The sequence below is a fragment of the Garra rufa genome, chromosome 14 (assembly GCF_049309525.1).
Source record: "Garra rufa chromosome 14, GarRuf1.0, whole genome shotgun sequence".
Lineage (NCBI taxonomy): Eukaryota > Metazoa > Chordata > Actinopteri > Cypriniformes > Cyprinidae > Garra > Garra rufa.
In genome coordinates, this window is record NC_133374.1 from 27,473,041 (window position 1) to 27,489,233 (window position 16,193).

The 16,193-nt window shown below is 32.4% G+C and overlaps 1 protein-coding gene across 1 annotated transcript in view; it reads right to left on the bottom strand.

The window, feature by feature from the left end:
* Positions 1 to 1,580: 1,580 nt before the first annotated feature.
* Positions 1,581 to 16,193, bottom strand: part of LOC141284362 (FYVE, RhoGEF and PH domain-containing protein 4-like) — a 25,861-nt gene continuing 11,248 nt past the window's right edge. Inside the window, exons 3-12 of the mRNA XM_073817359.1 lie at positions 13,605 to 14,013; positions 8,766 to 8,855; positions 8,445 to 8,590; positions 7,800 to 7,956; positions 3,078 to 3,216; positions 2,939 to 2,997; positions 2,176 to 2,322; positions 1,908 to 2,080; positions 1,769 to 1,799; positions 1,581 to 1,685 (exon numbers count right to left, since the gene is read on the bottom strand). Of these exons, the coding sequence (XP_073673460.1) occupies positions 1,581 to 1,685; positions 1,769 to 1,799; positions 1,908 to 2,080; positions 2,176 to 2,322; positions 2,939 to 2,997; positions 3,078 to 3,216; positions 7,800 to 7,956; positions 8,445 to 8,590; positions 8,766 to 8,855; positions 13,605 to 14,013 (1,456 nt within the window). The remainder of the gene's footprint in view (positions 1,686 to 1,768; positions 1,800 to 1,907; positions 2,081 to 2,175; positions 2,323 to 2,938; positions 2,998 to 3,077; positions 3,217 to 7,799; positions 7,957 to 8,444; positions 8,591 to 8,765; positions 8,856 to 13,604; positions 14,014 to 16,193) is intronic.

The following is a 16,193-nucleotide window of genomic DNA, read 5'->3' on the forward strand; positions in this document are numbered from 1 at the left end:
GTTTGACAGCTCTAATATATATATATATATATATATATATATATATATATATATATATATATATATATATATATATAAACACATTAAAACATTTTCAAAGATATTAAATATTACAATTATATATATATATATATATATATATATATATATATATATATATATATATTGTATTTTTAATGTTTAATTTAAAATTATATATAATTATATTTTAATCACTAAATAACTAAAGTTGAAGCTGAACTGATTTTTAAATTATTAATTTAAATAATAATTTAAAAACTAAATAATAATTTTTAAAAGCTGAAAAATATTTTAAAGTACTTATTTTCTGTCTTATGGTCTTTAATTTTATTAATTTAAAAAATATTTAAAATTGTAAATCGTTTATTGATTTAAATATTTAAAATAATTAAATATCTTTTTATTTTAATTAGCTCTTGGTCAGTTTATTGCTTATTTAAATAATATTTAAATAATTAAATATTTAAAATATTTTTTCATAATATAGTCCTGGTGAATAATACACTTCTAAGAAGACATACTGACCAGTATTTAAATAATCAATATATAATTAAATAAAATGTAAAAATAATAATAATAATAATAATAATAATAAGCCAATATGATAATTAAATAATCATATTGTCTTATTATTAAATTATTAAAAATATTTAAATCAATAAAATATTTTACATTTAAATAATATTTAAAATGTAAAATATTTTATTGATTTAAATATTTTAAATAATTTAACCATTTTAAGTAGTAATTTGTCATTTTATTTCTTATTTAAATAATATTTAAATAATTCAATATTTTTATATAATATAGTCCTGGTAAATAATACACTTCTACGAAGACATACTGACCGGTATTTATATATATAAAGTGAGCCAATATGATATATAATTGAATAATCATAATAATTGTCTTTAATTTTATTTAGTTAAATAATGTTTAAATGATTGAACATTTTATTAATTTAATTATTTAAAATAATTACATGATTTTAGTTTAATTAGTAATTTGAATAATTAAATATTTTAAATATTCTCATATAATCAAATCCTGGTGAATAATACACTTCTAATAAGACATACTGACTGGTTTTAAAATAATCAATATATAATTACATACAAATCAATTAAATTAGGCATTATGATATATAATTAAATAATTATATTGTCTTATTATTTGTCTTTTTTATTGTCTTATTATTATTTTGTCTTTTTATTAATTTAAATACTATTTATATAATTAAATAGTTTATTTAAATAAATAAGTAGTTTTAATTTAATTAGTAATTTAAATAACATGTAATTTAATTGTTAATTTAAATAATATTTAAATAATTTTTAATATTCTCTTAAAATATAGTCTTATTATTTAGTTTTATTGATTTCAATAATATTTAAATAATTACATACTTTATTGATTTAAATATTTTAAATAATTAATCATTTTAATTTAATTAGTAATTTGAATAATTTAAATGACTGAATATTTGTCATTTAATTGTTCATTTAAATAATATTTAGGCCAAAATAATTCAATATTTTAAATATTCTCTCATAATATAGTCATATAGCTTCACTTACACTGACCGGTACTTCTTCTACATCTTTGGATGCTGACTTAAAGCTTTCATTTTTCTGGAGATAGATGTGTATTGTTTCCTTGAACGCCTAAAAAAACACATTAATAAACTTTAAAAATTGACTTGCAATGTTTTGACAATAATCAACAACAGTTGATATTACATTTTTACCTTTATCCAGCTTTCTTTGTCCTGTTCAGAGCTGTAACAGGGAAACAATTAAAACCATTCACCCTAAGGCAACTATTAAAAACACCCAATATTGAATAAATATGAATAAAAATGCAAGCACAGATGGTCCACTCTATACCTGGCATGCAGCTCCAGCGTCCGTTCCTTTCCGGAAACCTGAAAGGTGTGAGGATAAATGTCATTGTTTGTCGCCATCACCTTCATGCCGTCAATGCTGATACGCGTGCGAACCGTAAACTTCTGTCCCACCAAGCTGAACTTGGGAACGCAGTACAGCAGCATGTTGTTGAACTGTGAGAAAAAGTTAATAGAGATTTATAATAATACATTCCCAAACGCAATGGCTAAAATTATCACCAAGATGGATAAAAGTTACTTGTTCTCACCAGGAAGAGATATATGTCCATGGCTGAAGTGTTTCTTGCTGATAGTTTCTGAATATGACCCTCTTTTATTAACTCATTTGAAGGGTTCACAATGTCCTCTTCCTCCCCCAGCATCTCATAAATCTCCAGCAATTTCTTAAGGTTTTCCTGAGAGACAGAAGAGAAAGTATAAACAAAAAGACAGCAAACATCTTACAATCTTGACTTTCAATTTCAAGAAAAAAAACACTTAAAGGGATAGTTCAGCCATTCTCATGTTGCTACTAGTAAGACTTTTGTTCATCTTCAGAACACAAATTAAGATATTTTTGATGAAATTTTATCATTTCTGACCCTGCAGCAATGCAACTGACACGTTCAAGGCCCAGAAAGGTAGTAAGGACATTGTTAAAATAGTCCATGTGACAGCAGTGGTTCATGTAATGTTATGAAGCTACAAGAATACTTTTTGTGTGCAAAGAAAAAAAAAACTAATTTATTAAGATCAGATTTCATCAAAAATGTCTTAATTTGTGTTCCAAAGATGAACAAAGGTCTTACAGGTTTGGAACGATATGAAGGTGAGGGATTAATGACAGAATTTAATTATTTGGGTGAACTATTCCTGTAATAATACAGCTTTTTAGCCTGACTTAAATTGCCAAAGCGTCTTCTGTACTCTCAAAACAAGAAAATAGCCACCCAAGAGGCACTACCAAGTTGGTCTAACTAAACTCTTTTAAAAAGAATTGTCACAATGTAGAAGCAGAGGAAGAACACTCACTGTTTTCCTAATAGCAGTGTTGGAATGAGTGGCAGCCATGGCAATAATCTCTAAAGACTCTGCAAAGACAAAGATTTCACATTTAGAAAAGGTCATTTAGAAAAGGTCATGTTTAAATTCCGTTCACTCCTAAACTCACTTTCAGCATCCCGCCGGTCTGTGTGATCCTGAGGAAGTTTCTTGAGATAGTCTTTGAGCAGCATCTCGTATCGTGGCACTCTCTGAACGGGCTCCAACATGTGATGCTGCAGTGTCAGATTTCCACACACTTCTTGACTCTGAACACACAAACACAGGCAAAAACAAACAGATATATCAAGAAAGAGTAAAGATATATGGGTGATTACAGAATTGGTGCAAACTGCTGTCCCACAACCAACTTTTAAAAAGAATTTAAGTTTTCAAATCTTGATGTTTACTAAGATCATTTTATTATCTATTGAAACCCACAATAATATTTAAAATATCAGTAAGCTAAATATATATATATAAAATCATTGTTTTATTCCAATGTTGTTTTTAATAATATCTTTTTAATTGTTTTAAAAAGTTAAGTTGAACAAATATACTTTATATTTTATATTCTCTTTGACAACTATGAAACCTGATGTAAAAAAATTGTCCCATAATTTAATGTCAGTACCGAAATATGTTTTAGTCCATTGGCTTTCCAGAAAACACAGGATAAGATGGTAACTCCCTGTGCAAGCACATGCAAGTGACTGGTGTACTTGTTGGTGAATGATAGCTTCGTGGGAAGAATTGAATTTACGGGACGCATCATCAGTAGTGTTCCTCTGGGTCATGGGGAGTTTCGGCCTTTGACACTATACACCCTCCCCAGAGGCGGCCAGCTGTAGGTTTTTCAGACCTCAGCTTGCGTCCCAAGACCAATTATCTATGAGAGTCACGTGCCGGACATCTCAGGGGACTGTGCATCGCAGAGGCGTCCTGTTCCCTGAGTCAAGTCAAAGCCGACTGCATACATCCTGGCACACTACTTGGGGGCCCACCTAGGTTCATTTCTCCTCAGCCAAAGCCACTGGCTGCATCTTTCTGCTGCCTCTGATGCAGTTTTAATAGCTGTGCGCTGGTTTTTGCCCTTAATTCCCAAGTCCCTCAGCAGTTTTCATATGCCTCTTCCATGGAATCCTCCCAGGGTACGGTGAGTTCGATTATATATACCTTCTTTACGGAGGGGGACCAGAGCACCAAGTCAGGCCTTAAAGTGGTGGTGGCTATTTCTGAGGGGAACACCAGCTGTTTACCAATATCTGCCAGCATCTTCCAGTCACGTGCTAGGCACAACTGGCTTCTCTCTGATGGTGTGGAGTTGCTCCTGGTGGCTGACGCCCCTTCACGGACGAAGGCCATTTCCCATGGTGTTGTTGAGGGGTTAGGCATTGACGGTGATAGTGCGTTGATGCTGGATCGCTTTTGCTCCAGTGTGGCAGCAAGGCTCTTCAAGACTTGGTTGTGGCGCCAAGTGTAACGTCCTTGGGTAAGGCTGGTTTTACACCCGGTGAGTATATGCCGGAGGGAGGCTGGCCTGGAGCACAGGACACACCCAGGATCTTCACCAAACCACTGATGGAGATTAACTGGTGTTGGGAGGACGTCATATGTGGCTCTGATGGTGAAGCTCAAGTTCCTCGCTTCTATGGCCCATACATCCCTCCAGCTCAACCTCCTCCTTTCGACACTTTCCCACCGTGTCCACAGTCCCTGTTTGCCGAGGGCAACTGCCTTGGCCCATCTTGCCATCTCTTCCTGACGCTGCACTTCCTCCACCACCATCTTCCTCCGTGCTGGAGCAGTAGCGTTTCTCCAGGCTGGGCGGCTAGTTGTTAATCCAAGGCCTCCCCTTCCTAGCTGAACATTTCCCACAATATCAGCATGTCTAAGAGCTGCTATTGCCTCCTCTACTGCTTTTGCTGGTCTCCACTTGCGCCCAGTAACCAGGGTCGGGACATTTTCCCGAATCACCGGATCTTTGGAATCGTTCAAGGTCATCTGCAGCCGTGTTTTGGCACACTTGAACTCCTCTGTAAGACTGGTGAGTGGCAGCTTGAGGACGCTGTCTCCATAAAGGCTTACGGTGGTGATGCAGCGTGGAACTCCAAGCCATTTCTTAATATAGGCTGTGACTCTTCTCTCTAGTTCCTCTACTGTCGTGATGGGCACCTCGTAGACTGCCAGGGGCCACAACACTCGGGGTAGTAGACCAAACTGGAAGCACCAGGTCTTTAATTTCCCAGGTAGTTGGGTGTTGTCAATCGCCTGAAGGCCTGCTTTGATGTCATTGTGCAGTTGCTTCACTTGGTCTTTGTCTTTCAGGCTTGCATCGTAGAGCCTTCCGAGGCTTTTGACTGGCTGCTCAGATACAGTGGGGATTGGGTCATCGCCGATGAAGAAATGCAGGTCAGTAAGCACTCCCTTCACCACTGAGATGCTGCGTGACTTAGATGGTTTTATCTTCATACGGGCCCACCTGATGTTCTCCTCGAGTTTTCTGAGTAGCCTCCTGGTGCATGGAACGGTGGTAGTCAAGGTAGTAAGGTCATCCATGTAGGCTCTAATGGGAGGGAGGCGACAAGAGCCAAGTCTTTGCCCACCAACAACCCATTTTGAGGCTCGGATGATAATCTCCATCGCCATGGTGAACGCCAAGGGAGAGACGGTACATCCAGCCATGATGCCTACTTCCAGGCACTGCCATGAGGTGGTAAATTCAGCGGTAGTGAAGCAGAATTGCAGGTCTTGAAAGTAGTCTTTGACCAGGATTGTGATGGAGTCCGGGATGTTAAAAAACTTGAAAGTAGTCCAGAGGAGCTCATGGGGCACAGAGCCGAAGGCATTTGCAAGGTCCAGGAAGATCACATGGAGGTCCCTTTTTCCTATCTTTGCCGTTTGAATCTGGTGCCAGATCATGCTAGCATGTTCTAGGCAGCCAGAGAAGCCAGATATTCCTGCCTTTTGTACCGATGTATCCACGTACTCGTTTCTGTGCAGGAACTCGGCCATCCTTTTTGCAACGACCCTGAAGAAGATCTTACCCTCCACGTTGAGCAAGGCGATGGGGCGGAACTGGTTGATGTTTGCGGCATCCTTCTCCTTTGGGATGAGGATCCCACCTGCCCTACGCCACGCTTTTGGTATGGTCTTCTTCTGCCATACTGTCCTCATGAGGCTCCACAGAAACCTACATACATCTGGTGCGTTCTTGTACACTTTGTATGGGACTCCGTTTGGCCCAGGCGCTGATGCTGTTCGTGCCCGATGGACGATCTTCTCCACTTCTTTCCACGTTGGTGGACCGATCTCAAATTGGTACTCTGGGGGGTCGATTGGTGGAATGTCTTGTGGGATGGCCAGATGTTCATGGCGCTTTGGATCAGAGTGCGTTGATCTCAGGTGCTCCTCCAGGTCATCCTTTGTTGTTTTTAGAACTCCACTTAAAAAGAATTTAAGTTTTCAAATCTTGATGTTTACTAAGATCATTTTATTATCTATTGAAACCCACAATAATATTTAAAATATCAGTAAGCTAAATATATATATATATATATAAAATCATTGTTTTATTCCAATGTTGTTTTTAATAATATCTTTTTAATTGTTTTAAAAAGTTAAGTTGAATAAATATACTTTATATTTTATATTCTCTTTGACAACTATGAAACCTGATGTAAAAAAATTGTCCCATAATTTAATGTCAGTACCGAAATATGTTTTAGTCCATTGGCTGAGACTGATTTGTACTACACCCCTACGTTTATGATCAGGAAATATTTATGTGTCCCACTCTCTCATAGCTTCATTGTGAGTAGATAGGTCCCATAATTTTGAGGTAAATGTTTTCAAAACTATTACAAATCTGTGTAACATTAAAGAATATCACTACCGAACACTATTTTTTCTATAATTAAACACACTTTTTTGGGAGTTATTCCATAACATTTAGTTCAAAACTAAAAGCTAGCTAACATGAGCTGATTTGCATCTTTGAGCTAGGTTTAAAAGTATCTAAAATTATCACTACTGAAACATTTGGCGAACTTTTAATAGTGAAATCTTAGGTTTTTTTTCGGTGTTATCCCATAAAATTGTCACTATTGAAACAGTTACAACCAAATGATGTGGTCACTACCAACACATTATTGTCACTACCGAAAGTGTGCTGTCACGACTGAAACATGGAAAGTTTTGTCAAAAATAAAGTATACTGAATTACAAAAAAGATGTTATAATTTTGGTTTTCGGTTCAATATATATTCAAACTAATGAATCCTTAACTTTAAAATCAGTATAATAAACTTTGCCTTTTACAAAGAAAAATTGGATTCAAAATAAAACAAATCTCATAAATCACACTTGAAATATTGTTAAAACTGTACCTGTTAATGACTTACTTCTGAAAACTTTTTAATAAATTAGAAAAAAATATATATATTTACAAGGAGGATATAATCAAAATCTTAATAGGTCAATATAACCCTTCTAATTAAATAATTATTACTGTAGTAGTGATACATTTGGGGAGAGGACAAATATTCCAAAACTTTCTGAAAACGCAATACAATTTCTAGAAATCTGTACCTTGGATATTATACAATTTGCATACATACATAATTGGTGGAAAAAGATATTTATTAACTCTGAATTTAAACCAATTCTGTAGAACGGCCCATCAGCCAGGTTGATTAAATCAGCTGTAATTTGGCTATTTTGAAATGATCTGTGGTAGTTCTCCATATAATTTTAAGCATTTTTTTTTAAAATTGGCTATTAAAAAAGACTCTCAGTGTTCTTGAGAAATAAACAGCAGTTTTAGAATACCTGTATATACAAAAATGATTACCTGGATTTCCAGAATGAGGGCTTTAAATGGAGGCGATCGGTCCATCCATAGCTTCAGCAGCTCCATGGCATGATCAAAGTTCCTCACATATTCAGCGTACATCTTCAGAAAGGGAGTGAGTTTCTGAAGGATGTCCCCAATACGAGGTGTTGTCGTCCTGGAGGAAAAAATCTCAGAGCATTAGGACAATATTAAACCAAAAATGTAAGCCTAGACCCCAAACCCATCTTAAATAGCACTTATATATTTGTATCAGTAGACAAAAATACATTGTATGGGTCAAAATGATACATTTTTCTTTTATGCCAAAAATCATTAGGATATTAAGTAAAGATCATGTACCATGGAGATATTTTGTAAATATCCTACCATTAATATACCAAAACCTAATTTTTGATTAGTAATATGCATTGCTGAGAACTTCATTTGGACAACTTTAAAGGCGATTTTCTTAATATTTAGATTTTTATGCATCCTCAGATTGCAGATTTTCAAATAGTTGTATCTCAGCCAAATATTGTCCTATCCGTACATCAATGGAAAGATGATGTATAAATCTCAATTTCTAAAAATGGACCCTTTTGACTGGTTTTGTGGCCCAGGGTCACAAATGATGTTTGCAAAGAGAGACTGTGAATATCTTACCATTCTCCCATGCGCTTTTCCAGGTCAGGCAGAAGGAACTGGCCGTGGAAGGTATGAATGGAGGAAATGTTGGAAAAGATGTTTTTCACCACATCCATGGGGAATGTTTCTTTTCTTGCCTCTTCTAACAGCTTGGTATAAAACACCTGCAGGGCCAGAGTTAGATGATGTATGGACTGTGTGCACGCTACTACATTTAACATGTTCAGGTTGCCATATTGAACAACAATCTGCAGGACTGGTTTCTCCTGGCAAGAGTTTGGCTAGTCTATGAAAAAAAAAGAGCAAAAATGCCCTCATGAAAACAAAATGAGCACTTACCTTGTCTAGTAAGTTGAGTCGTGCAACATAAGCCTTCTCTGTCTGCAGAAGTTCATTTGCTATCTTGTAGAGCTTCTGCTCATTAGTCTCCTAAACAAAAGAAGTTCAGTTATAACCAGAATACTGTATCAGACACAAATCAACATTATTTTTTATATCTTTGTCTTTTTTGATCGGATATTTCATGCAGTTGTCGGCGTTTAAAGATCTTTGATGGTGAATAATTTCAAATTTAAAACAAAAAAATGCATAAAATATTTATGACAATTTTTAAAATTACAAATAGTTTAAATAAAAGCATTACTACAAATACTGGAACCATTTAAATATATGCATTTTCTGCATTGCATAAATGACAATGAAAATAATGCCACAATTACAAAAATATGAACTCCTTTAGCAATATTTAAATTCTAATTTTTGAAGCGTACAAATGGAAGTATGTAAATTATAGAGTGACCAAAAATGTTACACAAATAATATGAGTAATATTAAAATAAATATAATAAATAAATGATAAAACAATAAAATATTCCAATTAACATTTTAAGTAATATTAAAAAAAATAAAACTATGATATAAACCAAATGGAAGTAAACTAATTACGTAGCAGCCAAAATGTTATACAAATAATATTAAAATAAACATGAAACAATAAAATATTTGGATAATTTTATTTATTATTATTAAAATAAATGAAACTACAAAATATGTAGTGCCAAACATTATTATTAACAATAATAATAAAAACTACAAGATAACACAAATAGAAGCAAGTGTGATTATTAATGCTAAAATATATAACTAAAAACAACAAAATATTCTAATTAACATTTTAGTTCATATTAAAATAATTAAAACTATGATATAACACAAATGGAAGTTAATGAATTATGTAGTGGAAAAAATATGTTAAACAAATAATATTAATAATATTAAAATAAATATGTAAAACAATAAAATATTATAATTAACATTATAATTTATATTAAAATAATTAAAACTATGACTATAAAGTTATTGAGTCATGTAATGGCCAAAAATATGAAACAATAAAATATTCTAATTCCTTTTTTTGGTAATTATTATTACAATGACCAAAACGATAAGCAGATATTAACAATAATATTAATATCAATAATAATAATAAATTATTTAAAATAATTTAAACTACAAAAATAATTTTAATTACATCGACTTGTGTTATGTATTGACCCAAAAATGATCATTATTATTATTCATACTTAAAATAATACTAATACACTATATATTAATATAGTGTAACAAATAATATTAATAATAATAAAAATAAATACGTAAAACTATTAAATATTCTAATTCTTTTTTTTAATTATTATTCAAATGACCAAAACTTTAAACAATTATTAACATCAATAATAATAACAAAAAAGTATTATTTTATTAAAATAAATAACAATAAAAATATATATATTAAAATAATTACATTACAAATAATCTTTACATGCACTAATTGTTATGTAGTGACCACAGCTGTTTTTATCATTAATATTACTACTACTACTACTACTACTACTAATAAAAACTACTAGATAACACAAATGGATGCAATAAATATTATAGTGTAATAATAATAATATTTATTGTTATTAATACTAATAATAAATACAAATGAATATATTAGATAATATTTAAAAATATGAATGTGACATTACTCACTCTTTAAAATGAAAAGCGGCCCAAGTTTACATTTTACTTTAAACAAGTTTGAAGTACTATAAATGATTAAAATCGTCTAAAGTACTTGTTTTAACTTCAATTATAAAAGACATTTTTGTTGAATTTGCTGAGAGGGAACTATAACACTGCAGATGGCTGGAGGGAAACACAGCTCTGAACATAAGGGTTAAGGGCAAAGCCAATTCAGAGGTTGACTCCCACTCCACCTACATTCCTCACCTCACCATAACATTTTTGTCCCCCTCTTTCTCACTATCACACCCATACACGTGCGAACATCCACTGGCGTACGCACGCTGTACACGCTGAGGTCTGTTAAAGGAACTTCCTGAAGTACACCGCCCACAAACAGTGCTGCTATCTGGCTGTCAGCACTCTGAAGACACACAGCCTATCTCTTCTTATCAGAATCTACGACCTCAGCTCACATAAATAACCTTTGAACTATTTCAGACACCCTCCACCACTTAGCTGATGAAGGAAACCAAGCTAACTTTCAATACGTCCAGCCATTGGCACAGCTGACCGCAATTCAAAAAGAAGCTTACTGTTGAAACGTACCTCAGAGGACAGGAAATGAAAGGATGGATTAGAGGAAACAAGTTAAGCCAATAAAAGAGGGACTGGTGTGGACAGAGGATTGAAGATCTCTTTCACAAATGTTCATGTTCACAGAAAATCTGGACTTTAAATTGAATAATTAAATTAAATAACATAAAAAATGTAAACTACAAAATATCACAGTATGTAAATCATATAGTGACTAAAAATGTTAAACAAATAATTATTAATGATAAAAGAAATAATTAAACACAATACATATTCTAATTAACATTTTAATTCATATTAAAATAAAACTATGATATAACACAAATGGAAGTAAGTAAATTATGTAGTGGCCAAAAATGTTAAACAAAATTATTTTTAATAATAAAATAAATATGTAAAACAATAAAATATTCAAAATCCTTTTTTAAATTATTATTCAAACGACAAAAAATGTTAAATAATAATAATAATAAAACTTCAAAATAACACAAACTGAAGCAAGCGAATTATGTTTTGACCAAAATGGTTTTAGAAATAATAATAATAAAATTAAATCAATAAAACATTATAATTTTTAAGTAGTATTAAATGACCAAAAATGTTAACAAAAATAATAATAATAATAATTATAATAATAAAAACTACAAAATAACACAAATGGAAGCAACTGAATTATTTTTTTTTTACCAAAATAATGGTATATAATAATTGTTTTACAAATAATAGTAATAATTATAACAAATTAAAAAAACATTAAAACATTATAATTCATAAATTAATTAACATTCAAGTAAATAAAACATGGTAGTGGCAAAAAATGTTAAACAAAATAATATTAATAATAATAAAATAAATATAAAAAACAATAAAATATTCTAATTAACATTTTAATTATTTTAAATAATGAAAACTATGATATAACACAAATGGAAATAAGTAAATTATGTTGTAGCAAAAAAAAGTTTAACAAAATAATACTAATAATAATTAAATAAATATATAAAACAATAAAATATCCTAATTAACATTTTAATTAATATTAAAATAATTAAAACTATGATATAACACAAATGGAAGTAAGTGAATTATGTTGTGGCAAAAATGTTAAACAAATAATATTGATAATAATAAAAATAAATATTAAAAACAATAATAATAATTCCTTTTTTAAAATTAATATCAAAATGACCAAAAATGGTAAACAAAAAATATTATTAATAATAAAAGAAAGATGTAAAACAATAAACTATTCGAATTCCTTTTTGAAACTTATTATTAAAATGACCAAAAATGTAAAATAAATAGTAATAACAAAAATAACAACTACAAAAAAAAAAAAAAAAAAAAAAAAATCAAATGGAAGCAAGCAAATTATGTAGTGTCCAAAGTTTGTTTTAATAAAGATAACAATATTGAAAAAAATAAAATATTTTTAATATATTAATTAATATTCAAATATTAAAATAAATATTTTAATAAATACAAATGGAAGTATGGGAACTATTTAACCAAAAATGTTAAAACTGAAACTGTCTTATATTTGAGTTTATTCTTTTTTTTTTTATCCAATTCCAGCATTGGATATTCTCTCAATCAACTTCAGGAAGTGCATGCTGGAATGCTTTTTAAATGCCTCTGAAAGCATTCAAATGCATGCTGAACACTTGCTAGCTGTATTTCCATCACTATTCACTCCAACTAATTCATTCCAAACAAATAATTTCATTTGTTTATAAATTTTCTGTCTACATGACTAAGCATTCAAGCATAAGCTTTTTTTTTTTTTTTAAACCATAGCATACATTATTTGGCCAAGATACAACTATTTGAAAATCAGGAATCTGAGGGTGCAAAAAAATTAAAAATAAATTATGACAAAATTACCTTTAACGTTGTCCAAATGAAGTTCTTAGCGATGCATATTATAAATAAAAAATTAAGATTTGCTATATTTACGGTATGAAATTTACAAAATATCTTCATGGAACACGATCTTTACATAATATCCTAATGATTTTTGGCATAAAAGACAAAACTTTGACACATACAATGTATTTTTTACTATTGCTACAAATATGCCCTTGCTACTTAAGGGTTTGTGGTCCAGGGTCACATACTTCATTCATATTGGTTATACATAGCAGCTGTTTTTCAAAAAGCCATAATGCACTCAAGGGTGTATCGTCACCCTTTTGCCATGACTATGGAGTGCATAAATGTACCACAATGACAAATATTGTCAACAGACTTCAGTCTACTTGGTCCACATCTACGAGTTTAAAAACAAGACAAAACTGAAAGCATTAATACTTCTGCAATGTTTTCTTCAGAGGAAATGAAGGCCTGACTTGTAAGACTAAAGGTTAAAGAAAAAAAAAGAAACAGCCCCTAATGTGAACGTCAGCATGTAAATCTGGCGGATGAGACAGCACATTGCTCAGCCGGGCCTGAGGTGTCAAATAACTGTGTGACAGTGCCACAACCAACTCACACAGACAAACAACATCTGAGCAGATCTTCACAGACAAAATACTCCTCTCAAAATTCTTTCATATAACAAAAACATCTTACCTTTTGCTCTGGGATGCTGTTCATCACAACGTCACACTGCTCCGGTGCTTTCCTCTCCTCCTCCTCGGCCCGAATGTGAGCGTGAGGTGGATCTACACAGTCCTCGTCCATAATTTCCCTCTTAGGGACATCGCCGGCATCTCCGTTCACCAGTCCCTGCCTGTCAATACTCACTACCGGAACCGTTTCATGCGTAACTCCATCCATGTTCTGATTCTTGTCCCGTTCTCTGTTCTTTTGGGCTAGAACCCCATTGGGGGGTTTGAGAGCATGGCGCGGGCTGTTCGCAGCAGAGCCGGAGTCTGTGGGCTGCTCCGTCTGTCTCTGGTAGTTTTTGTGAGCCGGGCTGCAGTTAGTAGATCTGCTGACCTGCTTCAGAGGAGCGCCCTCCCTCCGACTATCTGTGTGACTGGGAGAGAGAGAAAGTAGAGGAAGGTCACCTTCTTTAGACTCAGAGAACTCTAAAAAATGACTAACTTTTAGAGCTGGCGAGCAGAAAGAGAAAGATGCAGAGAAGAAGAGAAAGATGTGTTGCTCGTGTGAATGTGAAACTGTTCAAAGAAGTGTTGAACAAACTTCCTCTGTCTTGTGGGGCGGCGATGTGTGTGCGTTTGTAGGGGACGTGTGAATGCGAGGGTCATGGGAGGAGTGGAGGAAAAGAGGATAGGATGGGAGGAACAGGGAGGGTGAGGAGAGGTAGAAAGCGGCTGCAGAGCGTCCCGTGAGACACGGCTGCCCTACTTCAGAATACATGCCAACATGCAAGAACACACATTTACACACTGGAGAGTGAGACGTCTTACTCTTTTGAACAAAATGCTTTCAGGAACAGTGGGAGCAGACTATAAAATATGTACGAGATCATGGACAGTGCATCCAGACAGTCTGGTCACTCTTTTATCACCCTGAAGGGGTTTATTCTGTGATAATGACCGGATGGCTGAACAGGATCGAACTTATTACACGGCTGCTTAATAAATAAGTAAATAAATGGGCATGAAATATTGATTTGAGCTGAAATTATTTCACTACGAGACTTGCTCCATCAAATTGAGTCACTTTGAACAGAAAAATATTTTACGTTTTATGCACTTCATGGAAAGGGAACGTGTTATGTTTTGACTTAAATTCAAGCTATATACAGTAGGCCTACACACATACATACAGTTGAAGTCAAAAGTTTACATACATCTTGCAGAATCTGCAAAATGTTAATTATTTTACTAAAATAAGGGGTCATAAAAATGCATGTTATGCATTGAAATGAGATATTTCACATAAAAGACGTTTACAAATAGTCCACAAGAGAAAATTATAGTTGAATTTATAAAAATGACCCCCTTCAAAAGTCCTGAACAGTTGTTTGTCCTGAACAGTTAAACTGCTTGCTGTTCTTCAGAACAATCCTTTAGGTTTTTTTTTTGTTTGTTTTTTTGCATTTTTGTGTATTTGAACACTTTCCAACAATGACTGTATAATTTTGAGAGCCATATTTTCACACAGAAGACAACTGTGAGATTCATTTGCAACTATTAGAGAAGGTTTAATAGCTCACTGATGCTCCAGAAGGAAAAAAAAAAGCATTAAAAACAGGGGGTTAAAACTTTTGGAAAAAATGAATGTATCTAAAAAATAATACAGTCATTGCTGGAAAGGGTTGAAATACACAAAAAAGCTGAAAAAACCAACAATTTGTGGGACCTGAGGGATTTGTCAATAACATTTTTTTTTTTACTAACATAAAAAAAGTTTTTTCTTAGAATCGAGTCTCCACATATGCATAATTGCAACTTCCGACTCAAAATGATAGAGCACATCTAAATTAGAGATGGGCCAATCAGAATGAAGTATTTTAGAATGCCGTGTAATAAGAAATGTTTTTTTTTTGACAGGTGAACAATAAATAATAGAGATGCACAATATAGAAATCTTGACAATACCAATAATAACTTTTTTATATCATATAAATATCATAACTGATTATTTCAAGTTTATACATTTTTAAAAAAGCACAATTTATTTCTAAAGCCTAATTTAAGCTTATTTTTGATTCTGTATGAGCTTTTTACAGGTAAAATCAGGCATTAGAATATTATAAAGTATAGAGAAGATGAATACTTGTTCCAAATGAAAAAAATAGGAAAATAGCTTCTTATTCAAACCATGACTAATATGTGACCCTAAACCACAAAACCATTCATAAGTTCATCATTTTTTTTGAAACTGAGATGTATATAAATTTACATGCGATATATAAATAATCTGAATGAATAAGGTTTCCATTGATGTATGGTTTGTTAGGACAGGACAATATTTGGCCGAGATACAACTATTTGAAAATCTGGAACCTGAGGTTGCAAAAAAATCGCCTTTAAAATTTGTCCAAATTAAGTTCTCAGCAATGAATATTACTAATCAAAAAATACATTTTGATATATTTACAGTAGGAAATCTTTGTGGATCTTTACTTAATATCCTAATGATATCCTTCCAACTGGTTTTGTGGTCCTGGGTCACATAAAAAAGTATAATATTGGCAATATGGTCACTAATATATATTGTGCATCCTTAGTAATAACCATAACTCCA